We start from the raw sequence: 16,517 nt of genomic DNA, 5'->3' as shown, positions 1-16,517 counted from the left end.
TGCAAGAATAGAGGCTGAGGAATGCATGTAATATCTACACATATCTAAGTAGAAAAGACATCCAATACCATCCTATTGTATCTGCAACTCTTTGTTAGGTGAGCATCCAAACCAACACACATAAAATTACATTCATCAAACGCACTTCAAATACAACCTCTAAAAAGCTGACACAGCATTGTGTTAAGAACTCCAGATCCAAAGGCATTCCTCATAAGGCAGCAATTCTTATTTTTAAAAGAGGCTTGACCTCAAACGGTAGACAGCTATTACTTCCAATTAACATCCATCCTTTCAAATTCCAGGCCATCAAAATACTATGCCCTGAAACAGCCACTCTAGGAAATATTACATCAATCTTCATGAAACTGAAAATTACCTTGAAGTGGAAAGCATTGCCAGCAGCGTGGCTTGAGGATGTCACAATATTGGAAAAAAGAGCAAAGAAAAAAAAAAAAAGAGCTGTTTGTCACCATCCTGAGATAAACTGCTTACTCAGACCTACATCTATGGTGACAACTGTCACCTGGGTTTTGAAAAGCATTAGTAGACCTTATCTCTTTCATTATGTCACAAAGAAAAAAACCACAAAATTACTTTTATTAGCCAACAGGATGCTGAATTTGTTTGCAAGAGTATATTATAATCTTTTAAATTTTGATCAAGAACTTTGTTCAGAAAGGTGGGGAAAGTCTGTTGCATACCAACGAGATATGTCTGCAAATTTTCATTCTCCATTTGCATACACTGTCTGCACCAGACCAGTCAAGCCTTGTGTCTTGAATGGTCAACAAGAAAAAGTATCTCAGCACAGATTAAAGTCTTTTTTCTTGTTGTTACACCTCCCTACTCAATTAGAGATAAAATGAAACCTTGAGGTCCCTAAGCAGGTGGTCGTTACTTGGCAAGACAAACAGGCAAGAGGAAACTGGTCTTGGTGTCTCCTTCCAATTTTTATAGCTGTTAATACCCAAGGGCTAACAAATATCGTCTGGAATATAAGCATCATATAAAGTTTCAAATGCATCCTTCTCCTCAAACTGATGGCTAAATGTAGCAAGCACTACAAAAACATTACCGATTTGGATAATATCCACATCCTAAGACTTCAGGCTGCTAATGTACTAAGCAAAAACCAGTAAGAAAACCTTGTTAGAACAGACTACATACAGAAAAATTCCCCCTATGGATTTAGGAATAAAAACAGAAGGAAGACTTGTGAAGCTCTACCAGTTCAATATGACAACAGTTGCTTTCTCAACAGCTGCTTACTGTCGACTGAATAGTGTCTGATATGAACATGTTCATAGAACTACTTTCTCAGATTTTGAAAAACAATATAAAAAAATAAATAAAAAAATCTTGCATTCAGCTACAACATACAAGACATAACATAGCTTCTCAAGTATGTATCGTGTTTCAGCAATTCCAGCCTTTTATTTTTCCTTTGTGAAAGTTTCCTAAAGGATAGACACTAAAGAATGGGGAAAAAAAAAAAAAAAAAAAAAGATGTTTATAGGGCTGGCTTTGCAATCCTGTAGTCTAAGAATGCTAATTTAAAAGGGATAATAATTTACAGATATCATGTATGGTCCACAGCAAATATTGTTTACTCCAGATCATCCGAAATCTCATTCCAAAACAACACTGTTCTCCACAAACTGTAAGAAGAAATTCTCCCTTTCTGTCTTTCATTCTCAGAAGGCCTGGTGAACACCAGAACCATACACGTCAAGTGTGTTAAAACCATGCCTCAGACATAAATATTCACTATGAATGCCAAAGGAGTATGCAAGAAATACTGCCAGGATATACAATAATGTGTCTACCTCTCCCTGCGTTCCAAAATAAATAGGCCTGGAGAGCTAAGTTTCAAAAAAAAAAAAAAAAAAAACAGGTGTTAAAACAATAAAGAAACATTTTTCCCAGTCCAGTCTACTGAAGTATTTTTATTCAGAACTTCTATTATCATGACCTATGTGAATTAAAATACAGCAGTTAAACTTCTCAGTCATCAAGGCTTCACTGTACCAAAAGCAGTCAATGAAATCGACGATTTCACTGAAAGGACTCAGAAAATAAAGGAATATTTCCAACAGACCTCACTATACCTTTTTCTGGACCAATCATAAATTCTAGCCTTTTCTCTGCAGGACATAACCAGTTTTGTATCTCTGGCTATGATAGCCCTAAATACACGAGTTCAACCCAATCACTTGAAGACTTCAGAAACTTCCCTCAGTGGTCTTCAAGACGATTGCTTCCTAAGGGCATGCAGATTTATTCACGCCTGTCTACAATTTCCCCTCTAGAAAACTCCTGAGCCTACCGGAAACTGCAAATTAATTGGAAGGAGTAGAGGCCTCAGCTGCTACGTTCCTGAACACGAACTGCTGGAAAGTAGTCCAGATCAGTACCCACAAAGAAGGAATAGCTGCGGGTGGATTTCAGTGGTTATTTCTCTTTCACCCCAGAAATGGGACATGAAGTTCAGATCTACTCACTACACCCGCTGGCAGTAAAGTAGTAAAGAAACAAGAGGGAGAGGTGACGGTGCTGAAAGATGACAAAAAAGAAAAAAATGTCGAGGAATATCAGGAGGAGATGAAAATGGAGATATTTCAGGGTATAAATCAAAAGAAAGTAGGAGAGTGGGCAACCAGCTCTGCGGCAGTAAAGATACAGACAGACAGAACAAGTCCATAGAGATCTGGATTTCATTTGCTCAAATACAATTTCTTAGGTTGGCAGATTTGCATTCAGGCTGTGAGTATCTGATCACCACCACTAATTCTAAAGTTGCAGTCTTACAAGAGACAAATCAGCAGGGTCAGAAAGAGTAATTGGCAGCGGACTGACTGGAATAATCTGTTGTAGAGTTTATATTACACTCAGGTGAGTGGCGAGAAAGCACAATGTTAATTGAAGCGTTTCATGGTCAGGTTTTTTTTTTCCATAAATAGACAAAAAAGTCTATAGGATTTGACAAATGGTCGAGTGTCTTTGATCCAAAAAATCCCCTAACATCTAGTACAGTGTTCTACATGGTTGCCATTAATCATTTGTAATGTTAACTGATCTACTGGTCGTTATAGCTAGAAATTTATTTTAACATTTTAAAACACTGGCATCATACTCTGAATATTAGTTCAGCACCTACATGATAAAACCAAGTATTTCATCTGAAGTAAAACTGTCTGTTGTGCTGAAACTACTAAGAACTCAAGTCTTCCTTTTGGCATCTTTCTTTTTTTTTTTTTCTTCCTTTAAAAACTCAAGACGTGAGAGAGAACCAAAAGTTAGCATTACCTGTGTTGCTCATGTAGTGATTCTACTTTGGTAAGAAAATCTTTGTTCTGCTCGGGTATAAAGTTGTAATTTGACAGATATCCCGAATGATGTATTGAAGCGTTATAGTCTCCAAGTTGTGCTGTTAGGGAACAAGAAACATATACACGAAGTTTTCATAGTTACTTGATTATTATTTAGCAGGAATTCCTTCTCCTCATTAAAACACGTACACATATGTGGAAATGCAGGAATTACAAATTATTTCCCAAAAGTCAAGCACCGCTGAACACAGAGAACTCTATGACATCAGGAAAAAAAAGATTTTTTTTTTAAAATACGCTTACCATAACTATAATCTTAGGCACTGAATGATCCAGTACTTCAGTTAGTTACCTATATAGCCCCACTTTTGCATCACAAGCTGTAACACCGCCAGACAGGCATTACATGCCATGTTGGCACAGACACGGAGTACTGTAATGTTAGAGGAAACCAAAGTGCTTCAGTAAGAGATAGCAAATGATATCAATGAATATACATTTACTTGACTATAGCATACTAGAAGTCTTCAACTAGATCTGTCACTTAGAAAACAGCTATTCTTCACAGTCAGGTAAAAACTGTTCAAACTACCAAGTGTGGCTCTTTCCTAACAATTCAATTGTTAATCTTGCCTCAGCTGAACATGAGTTACTTAACAAAGCACAAGAAATAACTGCTGATTTACACATAGCGTTACCAAGGTATTACCAAAAGTAAATATACATTTACAGCCAAATAAACTAAAAAAAATAATAAAAAAAAAAAATCGTCAAAACTCTATCCTTTCAAAAAACTATACTAATTAGTAGATATTTTTCAATAGTCACTAGACAAAAGCTAATTTATATCCACAGTTGGCAGTATATCTGAAAAGAAATGAAAGTATAAATGACCATAAGTTTATAGCCTCAGTCTATGCAAGTTTTCTTTAAAAGCTAGGTCTTCATAAGTTTATATCCTGGAAATGTTTTACTTGTTACAAAGATGCAAGGTTTGGGGAAGCAGGGAGGTTGCTTCAAATAAAGTACTTGCCTATTTGCCACAAATTTACCTAGTTTCAATTAAGCAAGTAATTCAAACCCCTTATTTCATGAACTCTGTGTTTTCATGAAATGGTTGAAGAGACTAAACTCTGAAAATGCTGGTATGTTTAAGCAAATCACTAGAATTTGTACTACTCTGCCTTTTCCCTGAGCTTCACAGAAGTGATTTGTATGACTTGTAAATAAGCACAAAAGAAAGTACTTGTATAGACTGCAAACAATTCAGCGTAGAAAGCCTCTCAACTAAATCAAAGTTAGAGAGCATACTTTTAGGAACAACATTATTACCATTATTTTCCAGAAAATGCAGAGTATAAAAGAGTCATTTAAACGATTCAGGTTGAGGGGAGAAAGGGAAGTTGGTGAATTCAGAAATAACGTAGAGCTACAGTAACTATGCAGTTTCTGTAATGCAGATAACTAATATTTGCCACTTACATATTAAAAAGCATGATTTTTATGGCCTAGAAAATGGAACCTCTGTGATATAAAACAATTCCCAGCCAAATTCGATCAGAGGCTAACATAGTTGCACACCTAATTGTCAGCATCAAGGGAAATATTTAAATAAAAAAAGTAGTATGATAAACAGTAATTTATTTTGAATGCACATATTCCTGCAATGCTTAGCCATTTCTTTTTAAAGGTAGGCTGAATTTTAAATTAGTTAGCAAAATGGCTGGCAAAAGACTAAATATTTACCATTAGAACCAAAACACATATTTGAACACATCTGTCAAAAAATACATCTCTGCAGAAGAAAACAAAACAAACAAACAAACCCATAAGACAGAAGATCCAGAAGTATAACAAGAAACTGAAATAATTTTTAAGAATACCTTTATAGTAACAAAAGTCCAAGTCTCTGCCAAGACTAAAGCTAAGGCAGTAACAATAAAAACAAAAAAATAAAAACTTTTTGAATAAAGCAGGTATGTTAATAACAGTGTAAAACACACAATTTCATAGATGACGGCAGTTGATTGAAGACTTTTTTCCCTTTATTAGCCATTAACATAACCCATCTTTTCTATGAAATACAGTCTACATTTTTAAGGTTTGCTGCAGCTAGCTTGAATTACATCCTTGTCAATGGGAAGAGACCAGATTGCCAGGAATAAGACAACGTAATTGTCCACTTCAATTTTATTTGCATTAGGTAAAAATATTTTTACTGTAGTTTTACCTTCTCTAAAGAGGGCAACTTCTGTTCCTTCATACATTATGAGGTAGAGTTTTCTTTTTCATCTTCCAAATATGAAGGTTGCTCTTGTCACTCTTCTTCTTTCTCCTAGCTACCTGAGGTCATGTCAACAAGGGGAGCAGTTCAGAGTACTACTTGCTTCTCCAACTCCCCAGCCAACTGTCACAGTTGAAGAGAAACTATAAATGCTGGTTAGTAGACATCTTGGAAGACTACTGATCTTGTGCAGGATTTAATTATCCAAGTAGGAAAAAAAAAAGTTAGGGCATATCAAGACCTCAGTAAGAAGAAAAACCCCTGAGGTTTTCACCTCTTTACTGGATTTCTCCAGAAGACAGCAGAGGGGCAGGAAACATTAAAGACCTATTTCTAATCTGAGTTTCTCCTGACATAGCTTCTGCTCACATGAGCCAGCAGTACTGATTCAATGAGGGTAAAGTTAGAATTAAAAAAAGCCTATTTTTACCTTTCTCTATTCCAGCCAACTGTTGCTCTTTAATTCATTAGAACTGGGAAAGAATATAGAGTAAAATGGAAGAAACTGGAATCAAGGAGGAGTTAAAAAACCCAAACAGTTGAGTAACAGATTCTTGTATTTTAGAGTACTATATCTAATATGAAAGGCTTTAAAGAAGCAAACATGATGGACCATTCATTTAGAAGGCCACATTCAATAAAAAGAGGACATTTGTTTTATAACTCTTAGTAAAAGAATAGTGTAATAGCCAAGTAGCCACAGAATAATTTTCCATGGATTAAGTCCCATGTTGATCTATGAAAACAGTAGTTGTACAAGATCTCAATAGAGTAAGAATTTATAAATGCTTGAAAAACAAATAAAAATCTTGAGATCGTATATGTTTACACAGGATACAAACTGCCTATGCCTTATTGAAGCCTAAACAAGTCATCTTTTCTTCAGACTTTGTAAAAAGAATTTCTTCCGTTAGAACAATGTGGTGGGTATATAGTTTTATCTCTGTCTCGTGGCAGCAGAAGACTTTTGTGCAGGAAGGCATCAAAGAAGAGGACAAATTAAAATGAAAATAACTGACACGTTTTTGTAAAATTCAGATACAGAGGAAGGGAAGACCAAGAACAAGTGTATTTATGTAGCACTGATAGATTTCAACAGGAATTTTACAAGTACACATGCATCTGTCCTAGATAGAGAAGCTTGAGTACCAGATATATTGCTGCATTAAGGGAAAAAAAAAAAAAAAACAAAGAAGAGAGAGAGAAATAAATGAGAGCTTTATAGAGGGATATATGTGGAAGCAAAAAAGCCATTGATGCCTACAACTCCTTACAATAATTACTGAGGTTTCATTTATTCAGTGGTTTCTTCCAAGAAACCATTGGTCAGTCAGCTTACATGTTAGGGAAAGGCAGCACTGATCTCCTTTCTGTCTTCCACTACCCCAAAGAGATGGTGCAAGAAAAACAGAGCCAGACTTTTCCTTGAGTTACAAATGAAAAGGATGACAGACAATAGAAATTTCAGCATCGGAAATGCAAAACTGAACTGGAAAGGCCCTGAGCAACCTGATCTGACTTTAAAGAAGCCCCTTCCAAGATACTTTTGCCTGTGGTTCTTACTTACATTAAGTTATTTTTTACATCTGAGCTTTCTGCTACACAACCAAGACAATTATTTGTTTGGTTCCAGTTTTAGAAATTAATTTTGTTGTTGGTTTTGAATGCTAACGGTACCCAAATACCATCATTTCAATCTGGCCCAATTTCCACAGGCAGCCCCAGAAAACAATGGTAGAAAAGAGAAGCCTTCAGCTTTGTATAACTTAAAGAACCGATTTCTGCTTCCCATCTATGTGATAACCTTCAAGGTACAGAAGACAAGTTGGTCTCTGTGTTGGGCTTGCGTGGCAAGGGTTTGGTAGCGGGGGGGGCTACAGGGGTGGCTTCTGTGAGAAGCTGCTAGAAGCTTCCCCTGTGTCTGACAGAGCCAATGCCAGCCGGCTCCAAGACAGACCCGCCCCTGGCCAAGGCCAAGCCCAAGCCCATCAGCACCTCTGTGATAACATAGTTAAGAAAGAGAAAAACAGTTAGAGCTTTTGCAGCCGGAGAGAGGAGTGAGAAGATGTAAGAAACTCTGCAGACACCAAGGTCAGTGCAGAAGGAGGGGCAGGAGGTGCTCCAGGCACAAGAGCAGAGATCCCCCTGCAGCCTGTGGTGAAGACCACGGTGAAGCAGGCTGTCCCCCTGCAGCCCATGGAGGAAGGATGAGGGGATGTAGAGATTCCACCTGCAGCTCGTGGAGGACCCCATGCTGGAGCAGGTGGAGGCACCTGAAGGAGGCTGTGGCCTGTGGGAAGCCCACGCTGGAGCAAGCTTCTGGCAGAACCTGTGGCCCCGTGGAGAGAGGAGCCCACGCCATAGTGGGTTTGCTGACAGGACTTGTGACCCTGTGGGGGACCCCACGCTGGAGCAGTTTGCTCCTGAAGGTCTGCACCACACGGAAGAGACCCACGCTGGAGCAGTTTGTGAAGGACTGTAGCCTGTGGGAGAGAGTCACGTTGGAGAAGTTTGTGAAGGACTGTCTCCCGTGAAAGGGACTCCATGTTGGAGCAGGGGAACGATGGGAGGAGTCCTCCCCCTGAGGAGGAAGAAGCAGCAGAAACACCGTGTGATGAACTGACTGTAACCCCCATTCCCCATCCCCCTGTGCTGCTGGGGGGGGGCGGAGGTTGAAGCCAGGAGTGAAGTTGAGCCCAGGAAGATGGGAGGGGTGGGGGGAGGTGTTTTAAGATTTGGTTTTATTTCTCATTCCTCTACTCTGTTTTGCCTAATAATAAATTAGATGAATTCCCTCTCTAAGTTCAGTCTGTTTTGCTCGTGACGATAATTAGTGAGTGATCTCTCCCTGTCCTTATCTCGACCCATAAGCTTTTTGTTGTACTTTTTCTCCCCTGTCTAATGAAGGATGGGAGTGACAGAGTGGCTCTGGTGGGCACCTGGCCCTCTGCCAGGGTCAACCCTCCACAGTCTCCAATTCTACAGAGTTTGCTTGTAAACATTAATTAAAAAGTTTGCATACAAAGTAATAGCACCAGAACCTATTTTTGCATATGGGCATTCCAAGTAACCATAGATGTCAGCAGGCAAGTGTATGAATGGTTCATTCGCTAAGCTTCATGGTAAATCAGTTATACATAATATGGACAATTTGGTTCAAAGGAATGCCTACAAAAGCTAGTCCTTGAAAACAGGTTTAATATCAACTTTCTAAAGACCTGAAAAGCATACCAGAAAAAAAAAAATCAAGTAGTTTCACATGGAATTCCTAACTTTTTGCAGGATTGAATATTTTAGGTGACGTGAGTAAAGCACAAGAGTGAACTCAGTCGCCTGGTTTTGAAAGAGGATAATTACATAAGCAGATCAGGTTCCAAGTGAAACAGAAAATAACCAAACAATGGGGCAAGCCTAGCATACACATTATATAACTAATTTAACTTTTATCAAGGAATAAAAATCCTCAGGTATAACACTGAAACATAGGATTAAAATATAGTTAGAGTCACATGACCAGTCTCCAAATTTGGACAGCAATAATGACTGACGTGCTGAGATGAGAGTGAAATATAATATTAAAGGCTAATGATAAATTTATCTTCATATGAACACTGAGGTACAAAAAGAATAGATACTTCCTAATCAGCACAGTTCAATCAGTTTCAATATTTTAAGTGATAGCTTCTTGGCAAAAATAGAGAACAGAAGAAAGATGATGTACTGCATAGCATAAACTAAAGCAGTTACTGTTTCTCAACAGTAACCATGAAGTATTCAGGTATGAAAATGCTTCTGGCATCAGAAAATAATCCACTACAGCAGAATTCAGTTTCAAAGAACCAACATAAAAATGTAAATACTTAAAGAGAGACTACAAAGGAGCATTGAAATGAGCTAATTCAATGTAAATATAGAGATTAAAGACACTGTGTTGAAAATGGTTATCAGAGAGAGACTCCAAAAAGGACCAAAACCACCAAAAGTGGATGTTGAGAGAAGGAAAGGTGTTGCAGCACCAGTGAAACCTATATCCAAATAAGGACGAGAGCATGAATTCTAATCTACGCGACCGCTGAATAAGTACATATGATGTCCATACTGGACAAATAGAACTACCTACCATGTGGATAAAACTAAACTGTTCTGTAAAAGGAAATAATGCTTCACATTCAAGAACCCTTAGAAAAAAAGTTTCAATCTAGACATGGCTGTAAATAGCTGCTTATAACCACTTATGACAGCTAGTCACTTCATGGTAAGACAGAATGAGAAATCAAGCATTAATAAAATCAAAGGAACATTTGTAGAAAAATATGCCCACTATATGTATACAATGATGGTCTCCAAGTGATCTATTAACACTCCAGAATGAAAAAGTGAGTCAGTCATTTTATTACCTTTTATTTAAAAAAAAAAAAAAATTAAAAATAAGCAGCTTAAAACCCAGCTGCAGTTAAACAACAATTAAAAAAATCACAAGGAAAAGGAAGAAAATTCAAAAATATGTTATATTGAGTTGCTATTTCTGCATCTTAAATACAACATGTACTTCAGAAACCATACAGTCACAATCAGCAAAGGTATTGAGAAAAGCAAAGCATAATCCAAAGTACAAAGAGTATTCATTTTGAAAAAGAATGAGGATAAAAGACTTAAGGGAATAGTTATCAGTACTCCCAAAACATTAAGAGGTTTTGCAGAAATAATGCATTCTGAAACTACTCTGATCTTCTGTCACGTATGTTGTCTCTCAGTATTCATCACTAATTATCATGAGTATAATACTGACCTTGGGTAATAATGGACTTTGACCTTGGGTAATTATTTTCCCCTTTTTAGTTATACTACACAAAAATATTTAATAGGTTCATCCACCTTGAGAATACAGAAGAATAGTAACAAGTCTATGAGACACTGTAGAAAGTCAGCTCCTTTAGCTACAGCCCTGGCCAATATCCCAGTCTGGGGTTCTCCACTCCAGAGATTACAGCACTGTACTTTGAAGTGTTACAGACTCAGAAAATTATTTGTGGCATAGCGGAAAAACCCCAGACAAACAATACATGAAGTAATGAACTCCTGAAGTGGCCTCTGCATTGCCTAGCACAATCGTAACATATAATTAAGGGAAAACAGTCCGAAACAGCTGGGGAGATGTTGTATATAAACTATCAGGACAGTCTTAGAAGAGCTGTTGTACAAAGAGATGCTAGCAAGCTCAAGAACAGGCAATCATGAACCACAGTGAACCACGTAGAAGAAAATGGGCATGTATGTCAATTAATGTCTCCAGCTTCTTGTATTGGGAGTTTCATCACCATCACACAGATAACACACCGGTACTGCTGATGGCAGCTACTGTGGGACATGATAAAAGGTACCTGTAACTGAACAGCATTGCTGCAGGCTTTGGAAGAGCAGATGGGACCTGCACACAATCCTCAGGCTACCCAACACATCTGGTAAATAATTTCAAACACTGGAAATTCGGGTCAAATTTCTCTTTGTTCATCCAGTCTGATTTTGAGTCACAGGCATAAGGGCTACAGGTGCCCTGAAGAGTAGCAGGACTGTGACTGACCTCTGAGCAAATCTCTCAGTGTATGCGATGTCCTTCTGAGCACTATTTCACTTCAAAAAAGCATAGGCGTGGAAAAATCCCCAAATGCTAGCTATGAAAAGAGGCAGGTTTCCATAAATTAGGAAGTCAGAGGTTTCAATGTAATTTCTATAAAAAGAAAGAGGGGCAAAATGAATGCAAGTTAGAAGAGTCAGGTAGGAAGTTGATGGGGGAATTACGTGGTGTGACTCTCACTGTGGAGCTGCTGTTGATGTTCCTCTAAATCTTACAGTCCATCTTCTCCTCTGGGATCTCGGCCTTCTGGTGTTCCAAAAATTCTAACACTCTCTTATGCCTAGTTCCTGAGGGGCTTGCACACTAAGCTCAGCTTTCCTTGAATCCTCGCCCTTGCCAGCCTTCTTCTTCTTAGAAGAGGTTGAAGACCATTTGAATCCCAAGCAATCAGTCAGCCCCTTCCTGAACAAACTCCCAGAGCTAGACAGCAGCATGCTAGAGAAATCTCTTGGTTCTCAAAACAGAGCTGAGAGAGGAACAATATCACAGGAGGTAAGAGAAAGACTTCATCATAATGAATCACTGAGCAACTGACGCTCAGGAAAAAGAAAGCTTAAAAGTATTCATAACATCTTTTGTTGGCTTTGTTGCTGTGCTTCAGATTCGAGTCCTAACCCAGCAAAGGATTTATGCACATAAGAGCAGATTCCCACCAAACCCATGGGACTTCTTACATACCAATAGTTATTCATTTCAATACTGTTCTGCAAATGGGAACTTACTACACAAAGTGATAAAAACAAGGGGTGCTAAATCAGCTTTGTGACATTTTAAATAAAATATGATACACACACTGCATAGGTCCCTTATTTAATTTTATAGGCTGTACAACATTCCCATTTTACACTGGTAAAGACCAAGATGTACAATCTATCATCAGATTTTTTTTTTCAGTACGAGAGTATCCTTCAGACTTAATGACTTTGAAAGTATTTGAAACGCACCTTAGTAAGTTCTCCTTAAAAAAGGATTTCAAAATCCACTGATCATTTCTGTCACAAAGCACATTTACTGATAACAAACAACTTATTCTTCAACTGTCTGAACTGTATTCGTAATCAAGTTTAGTCACATGCTAGTTAGACACAGTATTCACACCCACTTGTATTCCTCTATAGCTTAGCACCACCAGACAACACAGGGTGTGTGCACCACAACGGTGCGGAGTAACATGTCAGAGCTTTATTTCAGAATTGCAGTGCTGAACCCACACACCTGTGGAAAGGGCAATACAGAAAAGCAGCACTCCAGCAGCACAACAGACATCAGCACTGTCTCTTTGCAAAACTCAGACAAAGCCTGCAAAGGTCAACCATACAACTGCCACATGTGAAAACTACAGTTAAAAAGCAAGAGCAGAAATATCAAACATCAGACTTCATGCGTGATGAAAGACATCTGCCTCAGCCCTTCTGCCAGTAACAACTGCTCCACCTTTTAAATAAATAACCATAAATTTGTCAGACAACGATGATTTCCCCTTCTGCATACAAGGGAAGTTACAGAAAGAGGGAGCAGCCTGAAAACCACCAAGCAGCGGCAGTAATAAGAAACAGCTCAGGTAGAGCCGATCCATGGCAACTTCAGACAGTGGCTTTTTAATAAGCAGATACCACACATCCAAGAACGTCAACGCTCCTTAGTAAGTACGATTAGAAATTAAAACACCAAAAGAAAACTAATCAGAAGAATTTAATTTGACAAGAATCCTAGAAAACATGACTAGATACGGAGACCTACACACTCAGATTTCAGAAGGTCTTTCCTATGCCTTCAGCTTTAGGTAAGTTGCAACAATCCGGTAACAAAAAACAAAACTTTTTTTTTTCAAATTTAAAGGAATACTTCTTTGTATTTAATATTTCATTCTTTGCCAATGCAGAGAATAGATATAGGTATCATACAACCAGCAACAGAGGTGTTCAGCAAGGAAAAAAAGTAAGGTTTTGTTGTTTGGTTTTTTTAATTAAAAAAAATCCAAAAAACCTGATAATAGTAGCACTATCATCAGTTAGGAAAACCAGGCAAATAGCTGCATGGGAAATTCCAGAATCCACCAGGAAAGTGAAAGATTAAAACACACTAGCACCCTCCCACAATCTTCACTGACCTTCTGTTGTTCTCCTTAAGTACAAGTAACTGCATTAGTAGCTATCCAAAGCACTAAAAAGGGAACTGTCATAAAACTGAAGGGGAAACAGGAATTACTTTGGGACTTGGGGTACACTACCTGTGGCATAATTAATTTTTAAAATCATGTTAAGGTTCACTTTGTGATAAAATATTTGCACTCTTCAGTGTGCTTTTGTATTTCTGTGCTTTAGCACAACTGGGTCAGCAACATTGCATTTAGCAATCCTAAAGTTTCAGCCCTCAAGTGTCCCCCTGTGCGCCAGAGATACAAGAGCAGGGACACATTTTCTTTGGCAACAAAACTGAGACTTCTGTCCACTATGGAAAACTTGTGCTGGTTTCAACCGTTCTTACTAAGCTTGAATGTGTTTAAAGTTCCATTTAATAACAGGGCACAACATATGAAACACTTAATTCATGTAAGTGAATGTTTCATAGTCACTTGGGATTTTCATGGATATCAACAGTTTATCACTTTTTCCTTCAAAAACCATATTTGAATTATTTAGCTGGGTCCTTATTTCAAGCAAGAATTACCTCAATCATTTCTATGGACCTTGCTAGCCTTTCCATAAAGAAATGGGATAAATATCCATCAGCCAAATAATCACACAACTATTCTAATATGCTTTCCCCTGACAATCATTTTTACAAATATACAAACTCCACTAAACCCTCAACCTGTTTTTTTTTTTTGTTTCTTCAATGAGAAAGGTCATTCTCCAGCTGATTTTCACTATCTATTTAGGATGCCTGTAAGGCATAGGATCAGGCTCCATTTGGGTTTTCTGACAGAAGATATGTTTCCAATATTACCCTTAGAATTCCTTTTTGCCAGTTGCAGGCAGATGACAAAGATGTAAGTTCTTGTACATAGAGTTACCTTAAACGTATTGCAAAGTGCCAGACAGTTTTACATGGCTAACAAACCAAATTCTCTGAAAAAACATAAGAACATTGCAGTTTCTTAATCATGAGTTTAACTTCCCCTTAACTGTTCTCCAGGTGATCTCTTATTTCCCTGGAATGCTTTCCTGTAGCTATTGTAACATACAGCAAGTTTAATTATTTTGTTTCCAATGACAATGAAAAACTGCCTTTTTTGTCAGCAGTGCAACCACACATAAATAAGACCTATGTTATTCTTGTACCAACTTTTTTTTTTTGACAGACCTAACAAGTGCGCTTTTTCTATTTATACTTTCCGAAGGCTGCTTTAACAACCTGCACCTTCTTTACAAAGCATCACCTGCAGCATTTTGAATATTCCACACAAATAGATAAGAAAAGAAATCTTTCCTTATTTTTCAGTGCCGAACAGCAGTAGTCGGTCAAATACATTTACTAACAAAACAACAACTTGTTATTACTTACATTGTACTGCATACGACGCCAGGACAACAGCAGAATTAATAGGGCATGACAACCTGGAAAGAGGGGAAAATATTTTTTTTTAGACATAGGCTGTGTAAATATATCGTTAACAATGTCTCTGCAATTAGTTCAGTACACGAAGACTCATTTATCTTCAAAGAGGATCTGATTTTGTTCTTACAAAGTTTGATTGCCAGAGCACAGTAGGACTGGACATTAAAAGCTAGTTGCTGCGTAACAGCTTCTTAAGTGAATGGAAGTAACTAGTCCTAAAAGGACATGCTCATATTCTTGCCGGATACTTAATTGGGAAAGCAAAAGACGAAAGGATTTTTATGGGGCTCTGGACATTATTTTAATAACCGCAGTCTGGTGTATTTAAAACTAGACACAAACACTAAAATTAGCCAAATGCCAAGCACAAAGACAGCTCTGATCTCATGACCAAAACTGACTCCATAGGAGAAAAAAGCCAACGCGTTAAGGCAATTTACACTTGCCAGCAAATACCCGGGACCACCTTTTTCCTCTTTTTTTAAAACATACAAACACACAGGAATCGCAGGGAAAGGAACCACTGTGTATATGCCCACCATACAGGGCATATAACTCTGAAATCATGAGCAACAATAGCATGAACTGCCATTTGCTACTCCCTCCTGATTACCGTACCAGACAGCAGGTCCCCACGTTTGGAATACCACGCCTGGCACAAAGATCTCTCAGGCTGGCATTGTACTTGCTGACACACAGCATCTCCTACAGCTCGTTTGCCACAGACTTCTAAACTGTTCTTAAGTGAGCTATGTGAATATTTGTAACGTTTCCTAGCTATTTGATTTTCTTTTAAAGCAATATTTCACAAGGTACATTTTTATAGCAATGATACCCTCAGAAAAAGTCTTTTTTGTTTCGTTAGTTTTTTAAAATTTTATTTTAGAAAGAATTATAGAGAAACTGAAGATTCTTATTACCTTCCTTCCACAATATCAGTCTTCAATTGCAGGAAGAATAAGTGCCTAGAAAAGATTTTTTTGAAGACAAACAAACGTACATTTATCTTCACATTTAAAAGGTATGGTTTAAATGGTTACATGTATTAGTTTTATTTTATTAGATTTCCTGGCAAACTATACAAACAGATGAATAAAGCTTACTGGCATTTGCAAATGTGCAATCATACACCCACTCACTCTCACACCAGTTTTAAAGACCTTTGGCAGTCTGTACAACAATTCCAAGACCACAGTATTAATACCACAACGACCACTACAAAACCCAAACCATTACAGAACTGGGCTCTCTTTCTCCCAGGAATATTCATCTTGGATGTAACTGTTTAAAAAAAAAAAATCACAGAAAAAAACAAGCAAAAAACCTCAACCCCAAGCTTTGACAGTCTATCTTGGAACTACTGAATGAAGGATGAGACATTTCTCAAATAGCATATGCTGACAAAAAGCTCTTAAATAATTCTCCATGAGTAGTTCAGTCTTGCTTTTATTAGTGTGTTTGACAACGTTACTTTATAGTGATACTGGACAGTTGGGATGTTAAGAACCATGAAGACCAGGTCTTTGAATAATTTCAGTTAAAAACTACAGAACAGCTTACTACATGCTGTACGACTAATATTCTCAAGTCACTGATATTAACAATGAAAATGTTACACAAATGTTACAAAAATGCCAGATGAGTGCCTGTGAATTCTGAATTCCAAATCACGTGCACTGAACAAACTAGTATATAATTAAAGGCT

General features: G+C 37.7%; 1 protein-coding gene across 5 annotated transcripts in view; it reads right to left on the bottom strand.

Moving 5' to 3' along the window:
* PTPN3 (protein tyrosine phosphatase non-receptor type 3) overlaps window positions 1-16,517 on the bottom strand; it is a 178,781-nt gene that overhangs the window by 74,435 nt on the left and 87,829 nt on the right. For 4 of the 5 annotated variants that reach the window (XM_075744676.1, XM_075744677.1, XM_075744680.1 and 1 more), the window contains exons 6-8: window positions 15,733-15,777; window positions 14,759-14,811; window positions 3,310-3,430 (exon numbers count right to left, since the gene is read on the bottom strand). In XM_075744676.1, the coding sequence (XP_075600791.1) occupies window positions 3,310-3,430; window positions 14,759-14,811; window positions 15,733-15,777 (219 nt within the window). Of the gene's footprint in view, window positions 1-3,309; window positions 3,431-14,758; window positions 14,812-15,732; window positions 15,778-16,517 lie in introns of those variants that run through there. The other variant, XM_075744681.1, reaches the window with a different exon arrangement.

This window comes from Balearica regulorum, chromosome 2 (genome assembly GCF_011004875.1).
Source record: "Balearica regulorum gibbericeps isolate bBalReg1 chromosome 2, bBalReg1.pri, whole genome shotgun sequence".
Classification (NCBI taxonomy): domain Eukaryota; kingdom Metazoa; phylum Chordata; class Aves; order Gruiformes; family Gruidae; genus Balearica; species Balearica regulorum.
This window is presented reverse-complemented; position numbering and strand designations above follow the sequence as displayed.